Source organism: Pongo pygmaeus, chromosome 1 (assembly GCF_028885625.2).
Source record: "Pongo pygmaeus isolate AG05252 chromosome 1, NHGRI_mPonPyg2-v2.0_pri, whole genome shotgun sequence".
Taxonomy (NCBI): domain Eukaryota; kingdom Metazoa; phylum Chordata; class Mammalia; order Primates; family Hominidae; genus Pongo; species Pongo pygmaeus.
This window is the reverse complement of record NC_072373.2, coordinates 187,890,737-187,901,705: the sequence shown is the minus strand read 5'-3', so window position 1 is coordinate 187,901,705 and position 10,969 is coordinate 187,890,737. Positions and strand designations below refer to the sequence as shown.

The 10,969-nt window shown below is 51.8% G+C and overlaps 1 protein-coding gene across 3 annotated transcripts in view; it reads right to left on the bottom strand.

Moving 5' to 3' along the window:
- Positions 1-1,904: 1,904 nt before the first annotated feature.
- The window catches only part of P3H1 (prolyl 3-hydroxylase 1), a 19,761-nt gene continuing 10,696 nt past the window's right edge, over positions 1,905-10,969 (bottom strand). Inside the window, exons 6-15 of one of the 3 annotated variants that reach the window (XM_054492101.1) lie at positions 9,968-10,057; positions 9,587-9,639; positions 9,291-9,412; positions 6,956-7,083; positions 6,693-6,788; positions 5,687-5,837; positions 3,712-3,829; positions 3,234-3,309; positions 2,783-2,923; positions 1,905-2,383 (exon numbers count right to left, since the gene is read on the bottom strand). In XM_054492101.1, the coding sequence (XP_054348076.1) occupies positions 2,228-2,383; positions 2,783-2,923; positions 3,234-3,309; positions 3,712-3,829; positions 5,687-5,837; positions 6,693-6,788; positions 6,956-7,083; positions 9,291-9,412; positions 9,587-9,639; positions 9,968-10,057 (1,131 nt within the window). In that variant the 3' untranslated portion in view covers positions 1,905-2,227. The other 2 variants (XR_008503215.2, XM_063657110.1) reach the window with 2 other exon arrangements.

Below are 10,969 nucleotides of genomic sequence, written 5' to 3'. Positions count from 1 at the left end.
CTCCTGGGTTCAAATGATTATCTCGCCTCAGCCTACCGGGTAGCTGGGATTACAGGCGCCTGCCACCACACCCAGCTAATTTTTGTATTTTTAGTAGAGACGAGGTTTTGCCACGTTGACCAGTCTGATCTCAAACTCCTGACGTCAGGTGATCCACCTGCCTTGGCCTCCCAAAGTTCTGGGATTACAGGCGTAAGCCACTGTGCCTGGCTGTTCTTTACTTTTTTTTTGAGATGGAGTCTCACTCTGTCGCCCAGGCTGGAGTGCAGTGGCGCGATCTTGGCTCACTGCAACCTCCACTTCCTAGGTTTAAGCAATTCTCCTGCCTCAGCCTCCAGAGTAGCTGGGATTACAGGCACCTGCCATGACGCCCAGCTAATTTTTGTATTTTTGGTAGAGACGGGTTTCACCATGTTGGCCAGGCTGGTCTCGACCTCCTGACCTTGGGTGATCCGCCCACCTGAGTCTCGCAAAGTGCTGGGATTACAGGCGTGAGCCACAATGACCAGCCTTGTTCTTTCTTTGAGACATGGTCTTGCTCTGTCACTCAGGCTGGAGTGCAATGGAGCAGGCTTGACCTCCTGGGCTCATGATCCTCCTACCTCAGCCTCCTTAGTATTGGGACCCACAGGTGTGCATCACCATGCCTGGCTTTTTAAATTTTTTTTAGAGATAGGGTCACCCTATGTTGACCAGGCTGGTCTTAAACTTCTGAACTCAAGTGATCCACCTGCCTTGGCCTCCCAAACTGCTGGGATTACAGGTGTGAGCTACTGAGCCTGGCCTAGCTGCTTCTTGATGCCTTTTCTCACACCTCACATCCAATCCATCAGCAATGCCTGTTGGCTCTACTTTAAAAATAGGCCCCAGACACCCCTGACAATCCACCACTCTCCTTTTTATTTGTTTTTAGAGTTGGGATCTTGCTTTCCTGTGAAGGCTGGAGTGCAGTGGGGCGATCATAGCTCACTGCAGCTTCAAACTTCCAGGCTCAAGCGATCCTCCTGCCTTAGCATCCTGAGTAGCTGGGACTACAGGCATGTGATACGTCTCCTGGCTAATGTCACCACACTCTTTCTTGACCAATCTACACCGCCACATTGGCTTCCTTGTTTTTCCTCCACCTTGGACCCTGACTTGTTTTATTTTCTACCTCAAAGGGTTTTACACACACACACACACACACACACACACACACAATTTACATGTGTTATCTGTCTCTCCTACAAAATACAAGCTGTATGAAGGTGGGGACTTGTTTTGTTCACTGCCACGTTTCCAGCACCTGGCACTTAGCTGGTGCTGAGTAAATAAATATTGATTGATGGAAGAAGTGAACACTCATGTGCAGGTTCCTACACTCAACGCCCTGTAGCATCTCAAGCACAGTAAAAGCTCTGGACCTAGTACCAGGGATGTAGCCAGAGGAGCTGAATCTCCATTTCCAGCGTTTCCTAGAGTGTGTCGTCCTGCACAGGGAGGCTGAGATACAGGACACTGAGGCCAGACGGCAGAGCAGGAAGCATGTGGCTGACATGGGGGTGACGTGCCAGAGCACTGCTGACCGCCGCTCCCTGCCAGAAGAGGATTAACAATAATCCCAACCATTCACCCAGAGCTTTACCATTTACAAAAGTGTTGTCACATCCGACATTGCATCTGGGCCATACAGCTGCCCCAGAAGGTGAGCAGAGGGAGGACTATGATCCCCATTATACAGATGACAACCCCGAGGTGCTGAAGGTTAAGTGTCTGGCCTGTGGCTGCACAGCAAGTGGTCGAGCCAGGTGCCAAGCCAGGCCTTCTCGTCCCACACCTGCCACTGGGTCCTGCCTAGAGCAATTTTTATCAAGTGAGACCTCTGGGACAGAATGGGCAAATTTCCACTGTCTGAACAAACCAAGTAAAAAAAACCATGAATCATTTATTCTTTGGTTGTCTACACAGACACTTAAATACTGTATCGCTGTCATGCAGCGGCCTGTGGAGGCCCCTGGGGGTGGCTGGGCCTGTGTCCTGAGCCCTCAGCCAGATCCAGGGGGTGCGGTGTCTGGTCATGTCCGCTCCAAGAGCAGCAGCACCATGTAGAAGGCTGTGAGCAGGGTCCCCTCGGCTGAGTGGCAGACGTAGGCTCACTGCTCTGCAGCCCTGAGGGGCTGGCCAGCTCAGAGTGCAGGAAAGTTCCTCTCCATGGGTCTAGTCACCCATCCATCTGACCTGGACGCTGTCATAGCTCATCCTTGGGCTTCGATTCACTGTCTGAGAGAGACTGTGGTGTAGGTTCGGGGGGGCCCTGCTGGGCATCCAGGGGCTGCTCCTGGGAGAGGTCCATCTCTTCTGGGCTGAAGAGCATCTTCACCAGGTCATCTGCCTGCACCCTGTCCTGCAAGGACAAACCCCTGTCCATTCAGAGAGGCCTCCGGACCAGACACTCACTGTCTCTCAGCTGCTACTTCCCAGGGGACAAGGAAGGTTCCTTAATGGCCCCAGGCTCATCTCCTTCCCAGCAGGTCCTACTCTCTGAACAAGGACAGCTGAAGTGGGGCCCAAGGAGGGAACCAAGAACTCAGCATCGCTCCTTGTCTTGACCTCTTTCCCCACCTGGATCCCGTTCACAGCAGGCCCAGGGAGGACAAGGCAATGTGACCATAATGACAGGGCATTGGAGCTGGTGTCCCAAGTGGTCCTTTCGTGTCTCAGCCACTGGCAATGCGATTGGGGAAGGGAAAGGCAAACCAAGGGCGCTCTGGGAACGGGTCACCACAGCACCAGCTGCTCTCACCCGCTCGCTGTGTCGAGGGTCCAGGGTGAACCACAGGGCGATGGCACAGCGCTGCCCCCTGGTGACAGCCTTCACTCCATGTGGGTTTTCAGTGCCTGAAGAGAATCCCACGGCTCTTCCACACTGAGGCTGCACCTCTGCCTAAGGGGGACAGAAAAGGAGGGGGGTTGCACAGGACAAAGACTGTAATCCACTCTCAGAAGAGACATGGGCTCGTTAGGGCTCACGACCAAGGGCAGCTCTTCAGGTTGGCTTCCCTAAGGCCAGAACTAAAGAGAAAGGGTGACTGGTTAGAGGAGTGATGGACACGTCTCAAAGCCCCTCTGGTTGGGGGAAGGGTACTGCCCACTGGGAAGCCTGGTTGGGTATTTTTGTCCACCGCACTTTGGGAACATCAGCTGTAGAAAAGAGACTTTTTATCTCCCAGGGACAAGGACAAGGGAGCACTCACTGTCACGGTTTTGGCATCCAGTTCAGTGAAGTAAAAGTTTCCGCCATCGAAGTCCCCATTTAGGTAAAGGATGGCGCTGGGAAAGGCAGAGACATCTCATCATGGCCCTTTCCTGCCTCCCTTTCCCCTGAGCCTTCACCTCCAGGTGCTCTCAACCAGCAGCAGGAGGGTGGCTTTGTGTGGGAGGGAAACCTTTAAGAACCTACACTGATGCCGCATAAACTCCACCTTTCCACTCTGCACCCTCGCCTTAGAGTCCCCTGTGCCCACTCACACTACTGTTCTTGTCACACCACGCTATGATTCCCTCTTTGCCTATCTTCTTATCCAGCGGGTTTGGGGGATAAAGGATTGGACTCTGGGAACAGCTAGCCCCAACCAGTGTGTGTGTGCTAGGTTGGGGTAGTAGAGTGCAGGGCACTGTGGGGCCTCTGAGGAGGGCACAGACCTCCTCACCCTGCACCTGCCCCGCACTCACCTGTAATCCCGGAAGGTGTAGGCTGGGGGCTCTTTGACACACACGAGGGTCTCGGCATTCAGGATGCAGTTGTCCACGTGGACTGGATGACTATCATCCTTCCTCTCTGCCTGGACCTCTGGGGCCAACGTCACACGTTAGCAAGGGAGCACCTCGGGAGACGGCATAGCTCTCTTCTTGGCAGGGGAGGTGTTTCCCAAAATGTGTTTGAGTCTATGGAATGCCCAATGAACTAGGGGGGTGTCTTTGGCTAAGCCACAAGCCTAGGGGTCACGACAAGTCTGCAGGCTTCCTAGGACAGTTCTTGGCAGAAGTGAGCAGGGTGTGGCAAGCAGGAATGAAGGGCTCCAACCAAGGGCAGATCCTGGGCAGAATGGCACAACTCTGGTTTGTAGCTGGACTTTACAAAATACAAAGGCCCAGGGAAGTGAGAATGAGGGGTCAGGAGGTGGGACGGACGCAGGGCAGAGTGGGTCAGTCCTCCATCAGGACTGCAGGAGATGGGGCCGAGTGGCAGGAAGCAGGGCAGAGAAGAGCTGGCTAGCAAAGGGAAAGCACGAACTTCAGTGGGGCTCTGGGGTGGGGTGGGTGGAGAAACCATGCAGGGAGAAGGTCACGAAAGGGAACAGACCGGGATCACTGTCAAATGCCAGGCAGACCACGTCTTTCCCCAACGCAAACCTTTGGCTTCTCTGTGTAGGCACTGTCACGTTGTGGTGGGCACCTCCTTCTCCATTCCCACTTGTTCAGCCAGTCACCAGGTCCTGTCCATCCACCTCCTGCACCTTCCCGGGGCCTCGCTTCTCCCTCCTCCCACTGCCACTTCCTGAGTTTAGGGCTTTGCCCTTGTCCACAGAGGTCATTGCCGACCAGCTTCCCTTTTTGGTTTGAAATCTCTCCGCACACACAGCAGCAAAATGAATCCTTTAAAAGTCAAGGCCCCACCATGTCCTTCACTACTTGATGAGGCCTCCCTGGCCTCCTGGCGCCTGTGCCTGTGCTCTCCCACCGGGGGCTTGTGACATACCCAGTTGTGTGTCTGACTGGTCCCTTTGGGTGTGCCCAGATTCTGACAGAATTCCAAACATCCTGAGGCAGAGGAAAGCCCTCTGATCTGTGCTACCTACCAACGGCCGTCAGTGCCAGAGGCCTGCTGGAGGCTCCAGTGTGACAGAGCCGGCTCTGGGTCACATGGGATCCTTGCAGCACTGGCCGAACCTCTCCCCTTCTCGGACATGCAAAAGGGAATGTGGGTGGGCGAGGGAATGAGGAATAACCTCCAGGCCACTCTCACTTGTAGATCACGCAGCTCTCTCACCAATTTGGTATTTAACAATTAGTAAAAGAGAACCTGCCACATAGCTATGGTTGAGCTAAAGGATAAAAATTCCCTTGAATGTAGCTCTCCAGGATTTGGCACCTTTCTTAGTTCCCCTGACTACCGGGCTGCACAATGCCTCCACTCCTGTGCAAACACCGTCCCACCACCTGGAGTACTCCATAATCGTATTCATCCTGCAAAACTGCCATCACTTCCTCTGGGAAGCCTTCTTTTTGTTGTTGTTGTTATTATTTTTGCTTTTAACAAACCCTTCTGTTGAGGGCTGTCTTTCAACAGATGGCAGCGAGGGAGCTGCTCACCTATGTATGAAACCTCGACCCGGAAGCAGGTCCTCTACGAATGGTTTAGTGCCAGCTTCCCCATGAACGTGCATTGTGTGACGAGTGAGGGGTGGCCACCTTTCTGGCTGCACCCCGTTTCCCTCTGGGAAGCCTTCTTGATCCCCAGGTAGGTTGACTATAACTTCCTCCATGCTATGTGGCATGCATCACACTGGGATGCCACCCATGTGTTTACATGGGTTCCCCAACTGGAGAAAAGGGACCGCATCCTATTCTCTCTCTGTCTTCAGCATCCAGCACAGAGCTGAGGTGCAGCACGCGTGGGGGGTGCTGCAGGGGTGATGAGGCCCACCTTCGATGGCAGTGCGGCACACCAGATGAGAGTAGGAAAAGTAGAGGGGCGTATCCAGGCGGAAGTAGGACTCCATGATGCGCCGCACCTTCTCCGTCACGTTGTAGTACAGGTGGGCACTCTGCAGAGGAACTTTGCCTTCTTGCCCCAGCTGCCAAAGAGACAGGTGGTCAGCTGCCCTGAATGCCTGATACAGTTTGGCTCTGTGTCCCTACCCAAATCTTATCTTGTAGTTCCCATAATTCCCATGTGTTGTGGAAGGGACCCGGTGGGAGATGACTGAATCATGGGGGTGGATCTTTCCCGTGCTGTTCTCATAATAGTGAATAAGTCTCACGAGATCTGATGGCTTTAAAAAAAATGGGAGTTTCCCTGCAGAAGTTCTCTCTTTGCCTGCTGCCATCCATGTAAGACGTGACTTGCTCCTCTTTGCCTTCCACCATGATTGTGAGGCTTCCCCAGCCACATGGAACTGTAAGTCCAATTAAACCTCTTTCTTTTGTAAATTGCCCAGTCTCGGGTACGTCTTTATCAGCAGCGTGAAAACGGACTAACACAATGCCCCTCTTTAGGCCGCCAGAGACAATGAGGACCAGGCCCATCCCACGTCCCCACATCCCCACTGAAGCTGCAGCCTCTGCTGCCCACGCCCAATACCCCTACCATATTCCTCTTCCTCCTCTCCTTCCTATCTCTCTTTATGAGCATGCTGTGCATCCTGCACAGAAGCACAGCCCTCTGGAATCAGCCTTTCTAAAGAAAGCATTCTCATAGCTTTGGCGAACAGTCTTATCCTGCTCACTTTGTTCTGATTACACTCAGTCTAACAGGATTCAAAAGTGAACCTCACTCAACATAACTCATCCTCGCTTCCTGGCAACAGGAATGTTGGCAGGGGGACCCTCTTCACCTTTCCTGCCACCAGCCCCAACTCTTCCTCAAAGCCTGAGCTTCCCCCTTCCCCACCCCTTTCTCCACACTCTAGAATGCCCAGTGTTGATCTTACCTTGAGGGCTTTGAAGACAGTGACACCATAGAACTTTTCATTGGGAGTATGTGGGGAGGTCTGACCCCGGTAGCCATCTCCTGAGGTTGCTGCCACCTACAAGGCCCAAAACACAAGGTGATGTTAGCCAGGGCAGCTGACGGCTTGAGAAGAGGTGGCCAACTGTGGCCAGGAAGAGGAAGGCGAAGGCTACCACCCAAGGGGCACTTGGTTGGGGGATGCTGGACCCTCGGGGGAAGGTGCAGTCACTGGGCTTCCCTTACGTTGGTCAGTCTCTGCAGCTCCTGACACTCGTGGTCAGAGATTACGCCATCCATCACCACCCGCTGGGAACCATTCAGGAGTTTGGAGTTCATGGTGAGACTGATGCCTTCATACAGCAGGGGGCCACCTGTAAAGCAATGACAAAACTCTAGCTAAATCTAGCAGCAGCTAGACTAAAGACTCTCCATTGGATATTGCCTCCTCGTCACAAATAGAAATTCCAGCTGTTTCCTTTTCACCAGCAGAATCTCCCACTAGGTCATTTTCAAAGGCAGAATAGTCTAGAGGACAGAACATAGAGCTGAAAGATGAGATTCCCAGTCCCAGCTCCATGACACACTGTTGGCTCTTGGGCCATGACACACTGTTGAGGAAACATCAGGAACACAATCCTAAAACATGAGCTCCGGAATGAGGAAGAACTGACTTTGACTCCTAGATCCTCCATTGATTAGCTGTGTGACCTTGGCAAGTTACTTAACCTCCCTGAGGTTAATTTTAATTAATTAAAATGTTCTCATCTGTCAAACAGCATCTACCTTAAATGTTTGATGCCAGTATAATGTTAAGAACAAGGAAGGCAAGTTAAAAGCTTAGCACAATATTTGGCACATGGTAAGTCCTCAAAAGTTTGGCTACCATGATATCATCATCATTATTCATTTAAAATAAGGATCTTGCAATCTGCATGACTCACCTCTCAGTTATAAGAATCAAGAGAAATAACAAAGTGAAAAGTGGTCTGAAAACAAAGGAATGCTGGACAAATTCATTTCATATGCTAATCGTGTTTAATTAACCACTGTTAATTTAGCAACTACAGGGCAAAGGTCAACATTTCTTTCCTACAGTTCTCATGGTGTTTCTCTGTGCTAGGGACATACTAATACTAGACACTCAGTTCAACACCACTCGATAACTGAGGCCTCAGTGTGTACCAGGAACTGTGCCAGACAGGGTGAGAGATGAATCCTAGAAGACAGTACCTGTTCTCTAACAATTATGTAAATAACTAGCACAAGACAGACCATAAATGCCCTAAGAAGTTCAAAAGAAAGGAGGGGACTCCAATCATCTGGGAGGTTAAGAAAGGCTTTACGGCAGGGCACAGTGGCTTATGCCTGTAATCCCAGCACTTTGGGAGGCCAGGGCGGGCGGATCACAAGGTCAAGAGTTTGAGACCAGCCTGGCCAACATGGTGAAACCCTGTCTCTACTAAAAATACAACAAAATTAGCCAGGCATGGTGCCACATGCCTGTAATCCCAGCTACTTGGGAGGCTGAGGCAGGAGAATTGCTTGATGATCCCGGGATGTGGAGGTTGCAGTGAGCCAAGATTGCACCACTGCACTCCAGCCTGGGCGACAGAGTGAGACTCCGTCTCCAAAAAAAAAAAAAAAAAGAAAGGCTTTGCAGGGTGTATCTCAGATGCCCTCATGGGCAGGGATGGTGGGAAGCGTACTAGGAGAGCCAGGCATAAACAGACTGGTGGGCAGTGGGCGGGCTCACAGAACAAAGTGCAGTCCTGTGTGAAGAGAAGGTGTAAACAGGACAAGAGTAGAACATTCGGTTAAGGGGCAGGCACGGAGGATGGGTCAGAGGCCAGTGTCTGGAAGACTGGCCTAGCTACCTTGTGTGGGCAAGGGCAAGGACAGGCCAGACGAGGAGAGGGTGGGTGCAGATAGGAGGTGCCAGGGCCTGAAGGAGGCCTGAGGCAATGAAAAACGGAAAAGGCTGGGGAGAGAGCTGAGAAGCACTGCAGAGCAGAGCCACAATCAGTAGGCCTTCCCAGCAGCTTGCATAAAACGGGCACAGGAGGAAGAGGAGCCAAAGGAGGCCTGAAGGCATTGAGTCTCGGTAACGGGACGAATGGTGAAAACTGGGAGAAAACAGTTTGGGAGTGGGGAGACAGGATGAGTTAATACCTACGGAAGTGGACAACACTAGTCACTCGTGTTTCTGTGACACAGGAGTCTCATTTCTTTCTTCTCTCTTTTTTTTAAAGATGAGGTCTTGCTATATTGCCCAGGCTGGATTCAAACTCCTGGGCTCAAGTGATCCTCCTGCCTCAGCCTGCCAAGTAGCTGGGATTACGGGTGTGCACCACTACATCCTGGAGTCTGATTTCTGAGCCAAAGGATGATTCTCAGTGCTCTTTCCAGCTGAAAGTCCCGCTGGTGAGTTAGGAAGGATGCCCACTGAATTTGCACCCTAAGGGTGGCTGGCTCATGGTGAGCTCTGCAATGCTGGGGTGGGGCGCTGCCTGGCAAATGTGGGGTGACCTGCCTGGCTCCCTGACAACAGCCAGACATGCCCCTATCTCTGTCCTCTCACCTTCCCGGGTCAGTCTGCTCACATCCAGTGACTCCTTGGTCTTCTCTTCCACAAGGGTCTCGATTTCCTTCATAAGGTTCCCAATCTCCTGGGAGATGCGTACGGCTGTTTCCCGTTCTGACCTATGAGCACAGCCGCTCTGAGGACTGCATTCCAGGGCCAGCCCTGGGCTCCACCCCGACTTCCCAAACTGGACCTGCCCACCCCTTGCCAGGAGTTCACATCTGCCTGGGCTCAGGAAGCCTCAAGTGCTTCATCAGACTGATCCAACCATGCAGTTTCTTCAAGGTCCTCACTTCTGTTTCTCTTGCAATCTCTTGGGAATCACTTCTTCTGGAGTCCATGAATCCTAAGTAGGTCAGGAAGAAATGAAAAAGGTAAGATGATCTACTTAATCTTCCAGGTGTCTCAATGCATAAAATAAGGCCCACAGGAGTAATCCAGCTTATCACCCTCTTCCTTTCAGGAGACAAAATGGGAGGTTTCCACATCTAAGTCCCTTCTAGCTGCCCAGTGTTCCCCTTTCATCTGTCTCTTATCCCTGCCTTGCACAGATCCCAGGCTAGGCTCAGCCTCCAGCAAGTTTTCTCTCAGAATTGCAGTGTTCCCCTCCTCCCCATTCATCTCCCCCGCTCACTCTTTCCCCGCTCCCTTCTGGCTCCTGTACCCTAGCTCACCGGATCCACAAAGGGAATTCCGAAAACATCATAAGCGAAGAAAAGCAGTTCTTTTTCCAGTAGGCTTCGCTGTCGGTACTCCTTGGCACTCTGAGGGTACAAAGGCAAACAAATCCCCCAGAACTCAGCCCTGTCTTTTAACCTCTGGGAGTTCCCCTCCGTGGCACCCCACACTGATGCTCCCATGTGACCTGAGGCCTCCTCTCCCTACCAATGCTTTCTGTCTGTTCCCCAGTTTGAGACAAAAGTCTAATTTCTGTGTCCAAGGGTTCCTCTGCCTGGCACAAGCAACAGTACCTCTGAGGTACTGGAATAACCAGGCTTTCCTTAAGAGAAAAAGCCCTGCTCCTCCCCCATCCCAACCCCCATTAGTCTCTAGGACAGATAATCTGATGATTCTCAAAAGTGGAAATATTCTTCAAAGAAGGAGAATTCCTTCTTGATTTCTATAGGAGTCCACAAACCAGGAAAAGGAATCAGGCATGAGGCAACTGACATGTTATTCATTTGATCTTTATAGCCACATCTGAGGTTGATACTAGTATGCTCATTCTACAGAGGAAGCATCTGAGGCACAGAGGAGATGTACCACTGTCTAAGGTGACACTACAGGACACGGGAGAGCAGCGACCTACAGTCAAACCCAGGTCTTCTGTTATCTTTTTCTTTTTTTTTCATAGCAGAATATGCATTTGGACAGACAAAGCCAGGTCTTTACAGTCCTAAAGCCCATGTGCTTTCTGCTCTGCCACCTGCCTCCTCTCAGACCCTAACCAGACTACGCCCCTCCCTGAGGATGAGCAGCTGCAGTGGGAGGGCCTGGCACTCTGGCCTTCCCACATGGACTCCCGGGCAAGGCTTACCCAGGGCAGGGAAACTGAGTACCTTCCGGGGTCACATCTTTCCCTAGGTGCCCTGCTAATCTCCAAGCAGCAGGAGGAGGAAGAGAAAAAGAAGACATCATCAGTTGAAATAAAACATGAGGCAGTTCAAGGAGGAATT